Genomic DNA, 18,252 nt, shown 5'->3' with positions numbered 1-18,252 from the left:
ATGTTCCAGTTCATTCCACAACTGTTCTGTAGGGCTGACTTTTTAACAGTTGTAGCCTAGCGGTTAAGGTACTGGACTAGTAATCAAAAGGTTGCTGGTTCAAGCCCACCACTGCCAGGTTGCCACTATTGGGCCCTTAAACAAGGCCCTTAACCTTCAATTGCTTAGACAATATACACCGATCAGCCATAACATTAAAACCACCTCCTTGTTTCTACACTCACTGTCCATTTTATCAGCTCGACTTACCATATAGATACATTTGTAGTTCTACAATTACTGACTGTAGTCCATCTGTTTCTCTGCATGCTTTGTTAGCCCCCTTTCATGATGTTCTTCAATGGTCAGGACCCCCACAGGACCACTACAGAGTAGGTATTATTTAGGTGGTGGATCATTCTCAGCACTGCAGTGACACTGACATGGTGGTGGTGTGTTAGTGTGTGTTGTGCTGGTATGAGTGGATCAGACACAGCAGCGTTGATGGAGTTTTTTAAACACCTCACTGTCACTTCTGGATTCATAATAGTCCACCAACCAAAAATATCCAGCCAACAGCGCCCTGTGGGCAGCGTCCTGTGACCACTGATGAAGGTCTTGAAGAAGACCAACTCAAACAGCAGCAGTAGATGAGCGATCGTCTCGGTTTAATAAAGTGGACAGTGAGTGGACACGGTATTTAAAGTCAGTGTCACTGCAGTGCTGAGAATGATCCACCACCTAAATAATACCTACTCTGTAGTGGTCCTGTGGGGGTCCTGACCATTGAAGAACAGGGTGAAAGCAGGCTAAAAAAGTATGTATAGAAACAGATGGACTACAGTCAGTAATTGTAGAACTACAAAGTGCTTCTATATGGTAAGTGGAGCTGGTAAAATGGACAATGAGTGTAGAAACAAGGAGGTGGTTTTAATGTTATGGCTGATCAGTGTATACTGTCAAACTACTGTAAGTTGCTTTAAATAAAAGCGTCGGCTTAATGCAAAATAAACTGTATGTAAAATATGTATAGCGCTTGCTTTGTGCACAGGGGTACAGTTGTATCGGTTAAATATAGATTGAAGAGAATCAACAAATCACTGATTTTTCTTTATATTGCATTTTACAAAGTGTCCAAACTTTAACATGATAATATCAAAACATCACTGGGCTGAAGCGGAAGCATGTGGATACTATGACTGATGAGCTTTTTATTCAGTACTATTATATATAAATAGAAGGATCAAATCTGGCAGCATGAGGCTTGTCCATGTGTGTACAGTAAGTTCATTCTCAAAATAATTCTGATCCTCCTGTGGTTTGGCTGTTCTGTGAGAGAGAAGCCGTTCAGCCATCCACTGTAACAGGCTCCATTGAGCAATGCTTTGCAGTCGGTCCAGCCGCACTTCTCTGCCATGTCAAATGAGTCACAGCATACGTTCTGGCTCACACGAGGAGCACTGAACTGGAAAAAAAGAAGCCTGGCCACATGGCTAGCACTAATTTCCCTGCCAGAGTAAAGAGAGCGCTCGGTCCATGTGGAGCTGCAGCAGCTGCTCATCAAGAGCTGTTGCATAAGAAGGAAGAGGACAGGAGGTAGGCTGTGAGCAGTGGGAGGGTAGCAGGATGGGGTGGTGGTGGGATGTAGGGGGGTTGAGTCGTGGCAAGCATAACAGTCCAAGCTGCATGTGATGAGCAGACCAGAAAAGCAGTCGCACATTCCTAAGACAACATGAGCTTTCTTCTGTGCCGTAACACATTACTCACAGCATCGTTTCTCACAGTGTGGATGCATAAAGCTGGATTAGGACAGATCAGAACTGGCAGTGTACAGGGGTTCTGTTGGTTGTTTTGTGGGGTCTTGTAAAGTTTGGGGTCAGCGATTTTAATCGGAAAATATTCAATATTTATTTATTTATTAGGATTTTAACATCATGTTTTACACACTTTGGTTACATTCATGACAGAACAGGTAGTTACTCATTACACAAGATTCATCAGTTCAAGTTTTGTTTTTGTTTTTTTGCATTTTCTTCCTTTTTCTCTTAATTTTTTTCGCGTGCAATTTTTAAGCAATTGCATTAAGCTTCCTCTCTACTGGTGCTGACCCCCGCCCCTGGTTGAGGAGAGCGAACTGACACACGCCCCCTCCGATACGTGTGCAGTAGCCAACTGCATCTTTTTACTTGCACCAGCCGAGTTCATATGCGAATCAGCCCTGTGCACGGAGAGCCACACCCTGATCAGCATTATTCCTCTATTTTGTGCAGACGCCATCAACCAGCCAGCAGAGGTCGTAATTGCATCAGTTATTAGGTCCCTCTCCGGCTCCCTAACCCTGTATGAACAACAGCCAACTGTTGTTCATATAGTGGCCCAGCCCAGCCGGATGGCAGAGCTGAGATTCGATACGATCTATTCGAAATCCCAGCTCTGGTGTGCTAGCGTGTTTTATTGCTGCACCACCGGAGCGGCTATCAGTTCAAGTTATAACGTCAAACACATTCATGGACAATGTTGTATCTCCAATTCACCTCACTTACACGTCTTTGTACTGAAAGGACCACATTCTTACAGGCAGCAAATCATACAGGAAAATGAACTGTTTTTTTACTGTGGTCTCTGTGGTGCCCCAGGCCTGTAATTTAGAGGAAAACAAATCTCATGGGCCATTAACATCTAACCAGTGAGGACAGGAGGTGTCTTTACTTGCCTGACAATCATGTTGTGTATTAATTAGCAAACCTTACATTCTCACTTTAGCATTTAGATGTTTTAGTCATAGTTGTGCCCTCATATTTATCATTCATTTTATCCTGGTCAGGGCCAAATTGCATTTGGAAACCAATTCATTGCATGGCTTCGGGGCGGCACGGTGGCTTAGTAGGTAGCACTAGGTGGGGCGGTCTGGGTCCTTTCTGTGTGGAGTTTGCATGTTCTCCCCTTGTCTGCGTGGGTTTCCTCCAGGAGCTCCAGTTTCCTCCCACAGTAAAAAACATGCAACTAAGGTGAATTGGAGATACTAAATTGTCCATGACTGTGTTTGACGTTAAAACTTGTGAACTGATGAATCTTGTGTAACCAGTAACTACCGTTTCTGTCATAAATGTAACCAAAGTGTAAAATATGACGTTAAAAATCCTAATAAACAAACAAACATTGCAGGGCTTCGGCCAAACCCTCCAACATAACCAGTGGAAGGGTGGTGGTAGCTTGGTAGTTAAGGTTCGGGAATAGTAATCATAAGGTTGGCGGTTCAAGCCCTACCATTGCCAAGTTGTCACTGCTGGGCCACTGAGCAACCCTTTAACCCTCAGTTGCTTGAATTGTATCACTTTGGATAAAAGCGGCTGCAAATGTAAATATAACCAATCGAGTTTATGTAGACGCTCGGCCAGCTGATTGCACCGTTGAGATTTGAACCTGGATTTCAGTTCTGTGAGTAGTAGTAGTTCTGAGTCCTTGCTATCAATAGTAGACCGCTGCGACCCAGCGTTGTTTGCTTAGAGGTACATTTAGAAATAGGAAATTAATTATACCTTCCTGTATTGTTATCCTAGTAATATTTTCGACTACTGACTACTGATTTGTTTGCATATACCTGTACAGTGCTACCTTGAAACTCAGTGTCAATTGGTTCTAGGAGTGTCGTTGAGTTTAAAAGAAGTTGAGGTTTTTTTTTAGGATGTATGAGAAACCTGTTAATGTTTACCATGGTCCTGTGGAACTGCATATACTGTATTTTGGTCGTTTTTGACACATACACTGTAAATAACATAAATACAATATAAAATACAATTGAAAACAGTTAAAAATCAATTTAAAAAAATACAACAAAACCTCAAAAAATGTGAGGACAATGTGGCAGAAGTGCGTGGTGTGCGCCACGCAGCGGCAAACTAAGCAACACTGCCACACTCTGTAGGAAACAACAGCGTAAAAAGGGGGTTTGGCCACCTCTCATGTGAATGTGCCTTAACGCTTATCCCTTAGTTTACGTTGCTCGCACATCAAGTTTAAGGGTACAAATTTCTTGACAAAGGGGGGACATCAAATTATGACATCAAGGTACGACTGTACAATGTTGATTTTGTGATGAAGGTAATGTAGGTACATATGATAAATTCTACATTTACTCTAAGAGTAGATGTATAGTTATGGATCTAATAGTCAATGTTCAGCTGATTTGCATGGATATACTGGAAATTGTTCTGTGTGGCAGTTAAAGCTTTAAAAATTGACTACGCAAAGCAACAAGCATCTCTGCTTATTTACAACATGCAGAAAATCATTTTAATATTGATTATATTGAACCGACTAGAGACGGCACAATCTTAAACATTAATCAGCTGATATGGATATTGCACTGATGCTATTGTCCATCCGCAGTGTGTGCATATTTACTTACATTAAAATTCATTTATTGTCAAATATGTTGCAAAAACGACCATGAACCCCCCAAAAAGTGATGTTTGTTTTTGTCTTTGCAGGTCCCTGCTCATTTTAACCAGCAGGGTATGGGAGGATACGGTCCTCAGACTCAGTCTGGGTACTACAGCCAGTCCCAGCAGCCACAGCAGCAACAGCAGCAGCAGCAGCAGGTTGTGACTCCTACCCAGGCTCCTTATTCTCAGCCCCACACTGCTGCACAGCAGGTAAGGCCTTTTTCCGTCCTGATGTTATTCTGCTTTGGCTCCCACTGAGCCAGCTGCCTGTGGGCCGATAACTCTGATTAGGTGTACAGATTATTCATGAGGTCTATTTTTGGTGTTTCCTGCTTTCTTCTCGTTTACTGGTTCAGAGGACTGGCCTTGTATTAGAACTCTCACCAGTGTAGTTTATCTGAGCATACAAACATATACAATGCATTACAGTGCTTTCTGAGCACCTACTATATTATTATTATTAATTTATTTATATATTTTTGCTTCCAGTAAAAGCCCATACTGTCTAAATATTGTCTATATATTGTCATATACACTAATCAGCCATAACATTAAAACCACCTCCTTGTTTCTACACTCACTGTCCATTTTATCAGCTCCACTTACCATATAGGAGGACTTTGTAGTTTTACAATTACTGACTGTAGTCCATCTATTTCTCTACATACTTTTTAGCCTGCTATCACCCTTCTCTTAATGATCAGGACCCCCACAGGACCACCACAGAACAGGTATTATTTAGATGGTGAATCATTCTCAGCACTGCAGTTACAATGACATGGTGGTGGTGTGTTAGTGTGTGTTGTGCTGGTATGAGTGGATCAGACACAGCAGTGCTGCTGGAGTTTTTCAATACCGTGTCCCCTCACTGTCCACTCTATTAGACACTCCTACCTAGTTGGTCCACCTTGTAGATGTAAAGTCAGAGACGATCGCTCATCTATTGCTGCTGTTTGAGTTGGTCATCTTCTAGACCTTCAATAATGGTCACAGGACGCTGCCCACGGGGCGCTGTTGGCTGGATGTTTTTGGTTGGTGGACTATTCTCAGTCCAGTTGTGACAGCGAGGTGTCACATCAGCATCAGCATTGCTGTCTTATCCACTCATACCAGCACAACACACACTAACACACCTGACCGTTGAAGAACAGGGTGAAAGGGGGCTAACAAAGCATGCAGAGAAACAGATGGGTCACAGTCAGTAATTGTAGAACTGCAAAGTGCTTCTATATGGTAAGTAAAGCTGATAAAATGGACAGTGTGTGTAGAAACAAGGAGGTGGTTTTAATGTTATGGCTAATTGGTGTATATTTTCCATATTGCCATCTTTTCTTGCTTGGCTCCTGTTTATCAAGTGTCAAATGCTCAATGCAAACACTTGATAGCAACAGTTTGATGCACAGATTAACTTATTTTCCATGTGTTTTATTTTACATTATTTATAAAATATTATGAGACAGTGGTAGCCTAGTGGGTAGAGTGTTGGGCCATTAATCGGAAGGTTGTTAATTCAAATCCAGCCTCTGCTATGCTGCCACTGTTGGGCCCTTAAAGCAAGGCCCTTAACCCTGGTGCCTTACAATGGCTGACCCTGCGCTCTGACCCCAGCTTTCAAACAAACTGGGATATGCGGAAACGGAATTTCATTGTACTACACATGTGTATACATATACATAACAAATAAAAGCGTTCTTCTTCCTCTTTAGAAATGCATGAACAAGAGATAAAGTTCATTTGGTAAAACAAACAGGCCAATCAAAGGAAGAACATTTAAGTAAGTGCCGATGTGCTGCGAGTGCGGGAAAAGGCCATGAGGTTCTTATCATACGTGGAGCGAGAGGAATTCTTCTGATTTAACCAAACTCCAGCTGTAGACAGAGGGGAATTTGGACAGTGGAGGCAGAAATGCTTGTCTCTGGGGCGTCACAGGAAAGTGAGTGGGAGGTGTGGAGACTTTGGGAAGGTTCAGAGCAAAGTTTGGAAAGCTCTGACAGATCATGCAACACACTGATGAAATCCAAACTAGCGGTCCGAGCATTTTTTATCGTAGGCTTATATCTCAGCTGCTTCTTATTTCACAATCTGGTCTCTTTCTCAACATTGGACTCCAGGCTAGTGCTCACAAGCATTAATCAAGTCCAAGTCTTTATCTTTCTCTGGCTCTAGCTGCCCATACTCCAGGGCTGATGTAGGTCAGGTTCTAGGATCTTTGTATTCTGCAATAGTAAATTATCCGCAGCAGTTCTGAGAGCAGAGAGGCAAACTTGACCTTTGGATAATGCTAACACCTCGGACCGAACCTCTTTATTCAAATTGTGTCAGAGAAGCGGTGACTGGTGTTCGTAAAATTTCAAAGCTGAAAGAGGCAAATTATGATAGCTTTAGGGGATTCTTTTGTCCGTATCAAAGCAAAACTGTGTCCTTTTGTCAGATGTCAGATAGTGGCCTGGTCTAAACCCCACTTATGGGGGGTGCTTCTTTGTGTCGACCTCTTAAAATGTCATCTTTTATGCTTTTGATTGTTCGACTCCCAATATATAGAGCCCCTCCACCACTATTAACCCAGGATATGGCACGGCTTATTGCTCTGCTTTTCTGTATTCGCCAGCAAATTGAAGTTTCAATTGGAGAGGTGACAGTTTTGCTCCACAATCACATCAAATTTAATGAAGGAGGTGTTTTTTTGACAGTCTTCCAGCATCACTCTGGGCTGATTGCACATACCTGGCAAATATGAGACCTAATTTTGAGATGTGGATATATCGACGAATGTTGGAAGATGTTGATTGTATGTGAGTAGCTTTATGACTATAAAATAAATCAGAAAATCAGCTGGACTGCTGCTCATCTTATTTTAATTTCAATTATGGTACACTATGTTTTTAAATCTGTGATCCTTTTTAGTGGACATTTTATTGTCATGTAAATTCATTCTTTAATTCACTGTCTGTTTTACCACTGTTTTGGCCTGGTCAGGGTTGCAGTGTGTCTGATTCATTGGGTGAAACACTCCGGATAGGTCCCCAGTCTGTCACAGGTTAAACACTCTCTCTCTCTCTCTCTCTCTCTCTCTCTCTCTCACACACACACACACACACACACACACACACACACACACACACTTAGGGCAATTCTAAGAAGCTCCAGTTGGCCTGACTGCATGTTTTTGGACCTATGCAAGATAACCAGAGCACCCAGAGAAAACCAAGTAAATTGTACAATACCTAAATGTGGCTTCCCTTCTTGATCATGAGCCATATTTAACATAAAACTCAACAGCAATAGATTCTAATGCTGCAAAGAAGATAAAATGAAATAAGCAGGGCTGCAGAAAATAAAACAACACAGCAACCTCAAAGGCGCAACTGGAAAATCCTCCTGTTGTTGCTCCTGCTATTGTGTCCAGTTACAGTGGCGTATTTGCTCACAGCGTCTGGTAGAGAATCCGGTCATATCCTTACCTTCAATTAACTTTTCCTACCTTCGCGAATACTCCTGTGCAAATGGAAATAAAAGCACATTACTTATACTTATGGATAGTTCTGGATTCAGACACGTACTGTACTGTTGGGTCCCGTGCAACTCTATCTTACACAGCTTGTGCCTGTTTACACATAAACACATTGTAGCCTAGTGGTTAAGGTGCTGAACTAGTAATCAGAAGGTCGCTGGTTTAAGCCCCATCACTGCCAGGTTGCTGCTGTTGGGCCCTTAAGCAAGGTCCTTAACCCTCAATTGCTCAGACAATACACTGTCACAGTACTGTAAGTCGCTTTGGATAAAGGCGTCTGCTAAATGCCGAAAATGAATTAAATGAATGAATGAAACACTTGACATGTTCTTGTCATTTGCTAGTAGTGTCGACCTACGAATTAAATACTGATAAACTGGTTCAAATCTGCTTCACCAAACTGTCACTGTTGGGCTTTTAAGCCAGACCCTTATTCCTGTTTTACACCACTCACAGAGCAGGGAATGCACACGGAAAGCAGAATTGTTCTCTCTATTGTATTTAAAAAGGACACAGTGTTATGGCACAAACATTTAACCCTATTTAACACAAATCACATTAAAATGTGATGACCTTAAAGGGATTAGTAAAACCCATCGTTCATTTTTTTAATAAGTTACTGCAGCTTCGCACAAGCGACTTGTATTACAAACCTAATTCTAATCAAATGAAGCCAGTCATTAAAATGCTAATAAAAAAAAGAGCCACGATTTGTAAACCTTCTTTATTGATATTTAATTATAGCTGCTAATGGCAACTTTATATTAATGTGCATGCTTGTGGAATGTCCAAGCTCAGGGTCGTCATGTGTCCACATACTTTTGACTTCATAGTGATTGTGTTATGCAAAATTAAGTAAGCAAATATGAAATACCATACAAATCTTGTCTAACACACTCATCTCATTGTCTTAACCGCTTATCCAATCAGGGTCGGGGCCGGGGGGCGGGAGCCTATCCCAGCTTTTCAATGGGTGCAAGGCACACAGTAACACCCTGGACGGGGCGCCAGTCCAGCGCAGGGCAGACACACATACACACACCCATTCACCTATAGGGCAATTCAGTGTTTCCAATTAACTTGACTGCATGGTTTTGGACTGTGGGAGGAAACCGGAGCTCCCGGAGGAAACCCACGCAGACATGGGGAGAACATGCAAACTCCACACAGAATGGACCCGGATCGAACCCATGACCTTCTTGCTGTGAGGCGACAGTGCTACCCACTGAGCCACCGTGCCGCCCTCTTGTCTAAGAAATTATTTTTTATTATATTTTCTCAGCTTAATCATTTGTCTAATTTCCTAAAGCAGCTGAAATGTGCTGAACATGTTGGTGACTCCACTCATACGTCAGGATACACTTGCTTTGAAGCACATGGTGGAACTATGAACTAAAAAACATCCATATTGATCTTCTCCCAGAAGCGTTCCAGTAGATTCACTGACCTATTCTCATCTTCTTTCTGCCCATCGTCTGGCTCCTAAGAGAGCTTGATATTAAATGCTATTTTTCTCTTTCTATTGCGCTGGTTTAGATTAGACAGTAGGTTAGCTCTGCCTGCGCCGTGGACTGGAAGCTTTTCTCCAAAGAGCCGCTGGACCGTGTGAAGGCTCTGTGCTTTTAGCCTGACCTTTCTTTATCTTCACGGAGAGCTGCATGTGAGAATTGAGAGCCAGGCACGGGTTTATTTCTGAGGCCACTCTTATCGCGCCTGTGAAGCTCCATGCCCAGCCAAACTCTTCCATTCTGAGCTATTGATTTCTGCTACGCTCTGTCTCTATACTGCAGTTTCCTCTGCCACGGGCTCAAGGTAAAATGTCAGAGAAATTTTGTTTAGTGGAGAAAAAATGATTCTTTATTGTAATATTATGGACAATCTGCTCAATTTTAAGTTGTGTTACGTGCCACTTAATTTAATTGATGTCAGCTGTTTACAGTATAGTGATCTTTAATCTTCTTCTACGACATTGGTTTTTATATTTTTGCTTTATTTAATTATTCTAATATTTTTCAGTTTTCATAAACTCTAAGGCAAGTCAGGAAGGTAGCCAGAAGTGGAACCACTCCTGATATCGAATCAGGATACAAATTTTGCCAGTTGCCATTATAACCAACAAGCTTATAGCATCCCATCAAAATATAAAACATCCCAGCTTAAGATCCCCACAGGCCTTTATGCTTTACTGATTAAACAGCAGAAATAAACGTGGCAGTAGATAATGAACAGGTAGATAAACAGTAACAGGTCCAGCTGGGCCCGGGTGCAAAATCTTGCTTCATCTGCCATGCCAGTTATGGCCAGCAGAGGGGGCAGGGAGGCACAGATGATTTACCTGTTAAGTTCTCTTTTTTTTCTATTTTATTTATGCATTTTCTCCCATTTCCTCCCAATTTAGCATAGTCAATTTGTCTGATTGCAGTCAAGGTGGGTATATTTCTGCCCACACCTCCTCCGACCCGTGCGCAGCCCTTAGCGGAACCCTTTTTCACTTATCACTCTGCACACGCACCTCTCTATCTGCTAATCAGGGTCTTTACACACCGTTTGAAGACCCCACCCACATAGTCCGGTCATCCCGCCCTAGCAGAACCGTGTCTGCTGCAAGCCCGCCCAGCCGACCTGTAGCAATGCCGAGTTTCGAACCAAGGAGTTCAGAATCTCAGCGCTGGTGTCCTAGTGGAATATCCCGCTGCACCACTTTCTCCTAAACTGTTAATCACCTGCACCTTGTGAGCATTCACTAGAAATGGGAGCAGGGTGTCCACGGATCCTTAAAAAGTCTTAAATTCGTTTATCTTAAAAAAAGGCCTTAATTTGTCTTAAAAAGTCAGTTTTGGTTTTATTTTCGCGGATGGTATCTCGTAATTTCCAGATTTCATATGCAAGTTGTTTAACTGTTTAAACGGCAGACTGAACTAAGCGGAACCAACGGCAGTCTTAATGGTTCCGAGGGGCACTAATTTGAGGTAACCTTACGCTCATTACTTGCTAAACGCCACTGCTGGCATGGGGAAGTGTAAATTTGATAATAACTGGTTGGATAACCCCAATTTTGCTTTATGGTTAAATCCAGTTCAAGGCAATCCGTACGAAGCGCATTGCACACTGTGCAAGAAGATCTTCAAGCTCGGTACGATGGGAATAAAAGCTGTGGAATCGCACATGGCGTGTGAGAAACACAAAGCGGTGGCAAAAACTCGCTATCAGACACCCAGCATTCACCAGTACTGTTCGGTCTCTTCCAGTGCTCCAAAGAGCACTACTTGATTCCAGACATCAGCATTACAGACGGTTCTGGTTTATACAAAATATAAGTATAAATGGTTTTGGTTTATACAAACCTGTTCATTTAAGTTTAAATAATTAAATATTGGTTAAACAGAAAATACAGCACTCGCATGCTTACAATAAAGTCTGTAAACATAATGTTGATGTGTGCTTTTTGCTGCTTTGTTACTGCGACAGTGGTCTCAGTTTTTGTCTGAAAGTGGTATTTAAAAGTCTTAAAAAGTCATAAATTTAATTTCCCAATACCTGCAGATACCCTGTGGGAGTGTTTCTATATATCACTGTTTCTCTCTCACATACTTGCCAGCTTCTCTGTTGGGAAACCTGCCTTTACTCTTAAACTGTGATGCCAGGTTCAATCCATTTCGTTTATTTTTTGCTGGTGAACGAGGTCAGCACACTTATCTTTTACTGGGAACTCACCTGACATTACAGCATTTTGGGGGATCACGACTGAATCGCCCCGTTATAAGCTAGCTGTCGCAGAGGTGGCATGATGGGCCTTTCCTGAAGCGGACCCACCTGGAAATCCACATAGCTTTGTGGGGTGTGGTGCTGCTTGTAAATGCCGCCCCGGCTTGTAAAACTTGATAGTGAGATTTGCAGTAGAAGCCAAACATTGATTACACTTAGTAGTCTCATTCTGTAAACTTGCATGACTTACTGCTTGTTAGCTGATGTGACGTGTTCCTTTTTCTAACAACACTGACACAACCTCAGCAGGGAAGATAAACTGATAAACTGGATTGTTTGAAACATGGCGGTGTGTCTGTGCCACAGTAAAAGTCACTGCATGCTTTAAAGTTGTGTGGTGTATTGCTTTTCAGCAAAGCTCTTATAACATTCAGACATTTCCTCTTTATGTAACAGCAATGAGCCCTAGCAGGAAGTAGTAGTAGTAGTAGAAGTAGTAGTAGAAAAAAAAAGCCACCGTTTTCTTTTAAAATGACCCGTTCTGCTGCCACTGTTGGTCAATCGACATACTTGGCTACACCGATGAGGCATAACATTATGACCACCTTCCTAATATTGTGTTGGTCCCCCTTTTGCTGCCCCATACACAACAAACTGCGATGCTTTGTGTATTCTGACACCTTTCAGAACCAGCATGAACTACAATAGCTAGTTGGATCGAACCACACAGACCTTCACTCCCCACGTGCAACAATGAGCCTTGGCCGCCCATGACCCTGTCGCCGGTTTACCACTGTTCCGTCCTTGGACCATTTTTGATAGATACTGACCACTGCAGACCGGGAACACCCCACAAGAGCTGCAGTTTTGGAGCTGCTCTGACCCAGTCATCCAGCCATCACAATTTGGTCCTTCTCAAACTCACTCAAATCCTCACACTTGTCTATTTTTCCTGCTTCTAACACATCAAGTTTGAGGATAAAATGTTCACTCGCGGCCTAATATATCCCACCCACCAACAGGTGCCGTGATGAAGAGATAATCAGTGTTATTCACTTCACCTGTCAGTGCTCATAATGTTATGTCTGGTTGGTGTATGTTGTTATTTTAATGCTTTTGGGTGCTCATGAACAACGATTGGCTGTTGTTCATATAATCAGCCATAACGTTAAAACCACCTCCTTGTTTTTACATTCACTGTGCATTTTATCAGCTCCACTTACCATATAGAAACACTTTGTAGTTCTACAATTACTGACTGTAGTCCATCTGTTTCTCTGCATACCTTTTTAGCCTGCTTCCACCCTGTTCTTCAATGGTCAGGACCCCCACAGGACCACCACAGAGCAGGTATTATTTGGGTGGTGAATCATTCTCAGCCCTGCAGTGACACACTCATGGTGGTGGTGTGTTAGTGTGTGTTGTGCTGGTATGAGTGGATAAGACACAGCGGTGCTGCTGGAGTTTTTAAACACCTCACTGTGTCTGATTCACTCATACCAGCACAACACACACTAACACATCACCACCATGTCAGTGTCACTTCAGTGCTATGAATCATCCACCACCTAAATAATACCTGCTCTGTGGTGGTCCTGTGGGGGGTCCTGATCATTAAAGAACAGGGGGAAAGCAGGCTAAAAAAGTATGAGAAACAGATGGAATACAGTCAGTAATTGTAGAACTACAAAGTGCTTCTATATGGTAAGTGGAGCTGATAAAATGAACAGTGAGTGTAGAAACAAGGAGGTGGTTTTAATGTTATGGCTGATCGGTGTATATTAAAAAATGGCAGTGGCCAGCGTGGTATATAGTATAAATTCAGTTCTAGAATCACTCCTTAATCTCTTCCTAAAATTTCTCTCTGTCCTCTCCTGATGGACGTATCAGTGGCCTCCGCTGCCCTTACTTTACTGTTTTCATCCATGGTGAGCAGACACAGAAGAAAACGATTGATAGCCAGAGGCAAAAATCAACGGAGAGGTGAAACTCGGCTTTGTTCCTAAGTTCATGTGACCAGATCAGCTTAGAGCCCAGAAATCACAGCGTTTCCGGACGAGCTGTCACTGTCATTTCACTGCGTTTGACTTCACAAAGTGACTTTGTGTGTGTACTCGCTACTATCTGAGCGCCGCCGTGTCCTGTCACAGGCTCACTCAGACATCACACATCAGCCGCCGCTTTGAAAGTGTCCTTACTTTTTCCTTCAGTCGCAGCCTCGGCTGTCAGCGCCGGCTCAAACGAACACGAGTCCGCCACCATGAGAAGTGTTGCGTCAGCTTAAAAATCATCAACGGGGCACAAAAGAGACACGACAGGCTTTTTTTTTTTTAGGGTGACAGGTTGGCTTCTGTGTGCCGCATCCTTTCATTGTAGTAGCGGCAATCACTTTAACAAACAAGAGCTTCAGAGAATTTTCATTAAGATTGTTTGTGAGATGCTCGCGGAACATCATTACGGTTTTGTTTGGATTATGATTGTACGTCAGGTTCCTGATCTGTGGAATAAACAGTCAGGCCTGTGCAGACGTCTCTGATGCAGCCTTGTATAAAGTCTCGTTTTAAGAATTCAAATGATCACACCCGCACAGTAAAACCTGCTTCTGCTACGAGACAGAAGGTTATTTCAAATATGAGCTTGTTGCAATTGTTACTCCAGTGTATCAAACAAACGTGCAACCGTGAATCAAAATGAGTGGAAAGACAACAGCACATTATTCACTCTTGCTGTCAGGGATGCACATACAGGATGAAGATAAAAAGCAGCGTGGTTTAATGGATAACAAACACTGAGTAGAAAAAAAATACAGAGACGATCGATGTGCAGATTTGTGTACAAGGACAAACACTGGTGAATATCCAAAGCCAGTTAAATCTAACAAAGCTGGAGGCATAATTTGATCCAACATGTCACCATAATTAAAGAATAAGGGCATTTTTACACTTACATTTTGTTTGTGACACCTAGATTTGGTAAGTTTGGGCATGGTATCGATCATGGTCTCTTTGAGACAGGGGTCTGGGGTTTGGTTTAAGCAAGCTCAGGTGTGGAATGTGGTCTGCTTCCATGGCCATGAATGGAGTTATGAAATAAGAGTTATGAATAAGTTTGAGAGAAAAGAACGTGGCAGAAACTCCTTCCGGTTGGCAGGAATACCCAGGAATACAGGGTGCCAGTCCATCGCAGAGTTTCGGCCATGTTGACATGATTGTGTCATGTAATTGCTGTTTGACCTCGTATCTACATTGATCTACTGGATCTACTAGATCTGTTGTGCTTGGAAATTGCAGGAGATCAGCATATACACTGATCAGCCATATCATTAAAACTACCTCCTTGTTTCTACACTCACTGTCCATTTTATCAGCTCCACTTACCTTATAGAAGCACTTTGTAGTTCTACAATTACTGACTGTAGTCCATCTGTTTCTCTGCATGCTTTGTTAGCCCCCTTTCATGCTGTCCACCAACCAAAAACATCCAGCCAACAGCGCCCCATGGGCAGCGTCCTGTGACCACTGATGAAGGTCTAGAAGATGACCAACTCAAACAGCAGCAATAGATGAGCGATCGTCTCTGAGGTGGACCAACTACTGTAGGTGGAGTGTCTAATAGAGTGGACAGTGAGTGGACACAGTATTTAAAAACTCCAGCAGCACTGCTGTGTCTGATCCACTCATACCAGCACAACACACACTAACACACCACCATCATGTCATTGTCACTGCAGTGCTGAGAATCATCCACCACCCAAATAATACCTGTTCTGTAGTGGTCCTGTGGGACCACTATACCTGACCATTAAAGAACAGCATGGAAGGTTGGTTACAAAGCATGCAGAGAAACAGATGGACTACAGTCAGTAATTGTAGAGCTACAAGGCTTCTATATGGTAAGTGGAGCTGATAAAATGGACAGTAAGTGTAGAAACAAGGAGGTGGTTTTAATGTTATGGCTGATCAGTGTATATAGATTGGGTATATTTAAAGCAGTCCATCAGACACCCTCAACCATTCCATGGTCAAGTCTCCAAGTCTTTCAGATCCTATTTTCACAGTAGGGATGTTTGATGTGATCATTAACTAAAGCTTTTGACTCGTGTCGAAACTTAGGCCCTATCTAATTCACAGCCGTACATATCACTTCACAAACCATGAAATGAGACGTTTCCTGTGTAATATTCAATTTGCTGTGAAATTTAAAATGTAGGGTTTGTGTTTAGTGATTCAACATGTTTTATTCATGTATTCTATCATTTAATTTACGAGTGTAATTTAATGACTGCCGTGAAATCTGTGATTTTTGAAAAACAAGTTTGGTGAAATGAAGTACATTTCCTGTGTAATAACATAAATGAGCAGGTGTACTGGTGGCCGCTAAATGAACACATTTGAGTGATGGTGAGTGTCTGTCTGCTATAATGTACTTGCTTGTGCTAGTTTGTTGATCCTTAGATGAACACTGTGCTTCCTTCCCCTGTAATCAAACCACACAAGGTTAATTAAAGCGGGGTGACAATGGCGGTGTCGGCTGTCCGTATCCGCCTCCTCGCGCCTGTGTTTTTAATCAAAACCATGTGATAGCATAGAGGAGGAGGAGGACCGAAGGAGGAGGACATTGCTACCGTTTGGCACCGGGGAGGGAAGGCAGTGCCTCTTAAAGTTCAATGTCATTAATTGGTCAGCATTTGAATATTAGCTAAGAGCTTGCTTAATTAACGGGATAATAAAGGTGTCCTGAGCTGGGGGAGAAGGGCGAGAGGGACGCGGAGAGGAGCAGTGAAAGGAAAAATGTAGCCACGGTGGGGGAGGCAGCCACAGCAGGAAATAGAGGGCATGCAGAGCCGAGAGCTTGGCGCCGGGCGATAAGAGTGATCCGTCCGTGTGAAAGGTCCAGGCACTGTAATTTGCATGAGATGCTTTTAATTGTCATAACCTTTTAAATGGCGTAGTTTATCGGAGTCCTCTAAATGTCCTGTCAGATTGCCATGCAACGCGGTGCCTGGTAACGAGCGTGCAAGCGTTCAGTGGCTAAAGTAAAATATTTCAGGAAGATGATTGATGCTGGAGGTTTTGTTTGTTTTGTTTCTGTTTTTCTTCACTTGGTTTCATTTTGTCCGACTGCAAACCACCACCTGCTAATTGTTGTGTAGATTCGCTCCGTGTTTAGAGGTCGCTTTATTTGTTTTGTGGTGCATTTCAGATGCTAATTCTGATTGTTTGGCCAGTCTTAATCAAGCAGGGAGCTGAAAGGGAGTTGTGCTTCAAGCTGCTCTCCCCCAGGGGCCTCATTTAGGAAATGTTAGCTGAATGGGGGGCACAATTTCATTCTGTAAGATATCACTGTGGATACGCGCTGTAGAAATAGGATTATCAAATGTTATTGTATTTCCACCCGTGTTTGGTATATATATAATGCATTTTGTGTTTACTTAGGTGATCTTTATGTAATATTTAAAGTAGTTTGATGATCTGAAACATGTAAGTTCATATATATTTCATTTCATTTTAATGTCTTACTGCCGCTGTACCCTGATCAAGGGCACAGAGAGCCCAGGTCACCAATAATCACCAGGTTTAATGCAGTTACACACCTCAGATAGGACACTAATCCATCGTGAGGCCTATATATCACACCAGGCAGCCTCTCCAGTACCTTCATCAGATTTTATATTTATAATTATATGTATTATATTGGCTGTTTGTTTGTTTGTTTGTTTATTAGGATTTTGACGTCATGTTTTTACACTTTGGTTACATTCATGACAGGAACGGTAGCTCATTACACAAGGTTATATCGAACACAGTCATGGACAATTTAGTGTCTCCAATTCACCTCACTTGCATGTCTTTGGACTGTGGGAGGAAACCGGAGCACCCGGAGGAAACCCATGCGGACACGGGGAGAACATGCAAACTCCACACAGAAAGGACCTGGGGCTGTAATCTATGCAACAATATATACAATATATACAAACATATGTATTATCCATATACATTATAATAATCAAGATATACACTGATCAGCCATAACAAAAACCACCTCCTTGTTTCTACACTCACTGTCCATTTTATCAGCCCCACTTACCATATAGAAGAACTTTGTAGTTCTACAATTAATGACTGTAGTCCATCTGTTTCTCTGCATACCTTTTTAGCCTGCTTTCACCCTGTTCTTTAATGGTCAGGACCCCCACAGGACCACCACAGAGCAGGTATTATTTAGGTGGTGGATCATTCTCAGCACTGCAGTGACACTGACATGGTGGTGGTGTGTTAGTGTGTGTTGTGTTGGTATGAGTGGATCAGACACAGCAGGGCTGCTAGAGTCCGTGTCCACTCACTGTCCACTCTATTAGACACTCCTACCTAGTTGGTCCACCTTGTAGATGTAAAGTCAGATGATCGCTCATCTTTTGCTGCTGTTTGAGTCGGTCAGATGGACTACAGTCAGTAATTGTAAAAAGTGCTTTTATATGGTAAGTGGAGCTGATAAAAGTGTAGAAACAAGGAGGTGGTTTTAATGTTATGGCTGATCGGAGTATATCTATAAATATATATATACTATATATACATATATATATATACATATATACAGTGTATCACAAAAGTA

At 42.4% G+C, this 18,252-nt stretch overlaps 1 protein-coding gene across 1 annotated transcript in view; it reads left to right on the top strand.

The window, feature by feature from the left end:
- LOC134324986 (AT-rich interactive domain-containing protein 1B-like) overlaps positions 1–18,252 on the top strand; it is a 318,447-nt gene that overhangs the window by 88,063 nt on the left and 212,132 nt on the right. Inside the window, exon 3 of the mRNA XM_063006964.1 lies at positions 4,470–4,634. Within this exon, the coding sequence (XP_062863034.1) occupies positions 4,470–4,634 (165 nt within the window). The remainder of the gene's footprint in view (positions 1–4,469; positions 4,635–18,252) is intronic.

Source organism: Trichomycterus rosablanca, chromosome 13 (assembly GCF_030014385.1).
Source record: "Trichomycterus rosablanca isolate fTriRos1 chromosome 13, fTriRos1.hap1, whole genome shotgun sequence".
Taxonomy (NCBI): domain Eukaryota; kingdom Metazoa; phylum Chordata; class Actinopteri; order Siluriformes; family Trichomycteridae; genus Trichomycterus; species Trichomycterus rosablanca.
Note: the sequence above shows the minus strand (reverse complement) of the source record. Positions and strands in the feature narration are given on the sequence as shown.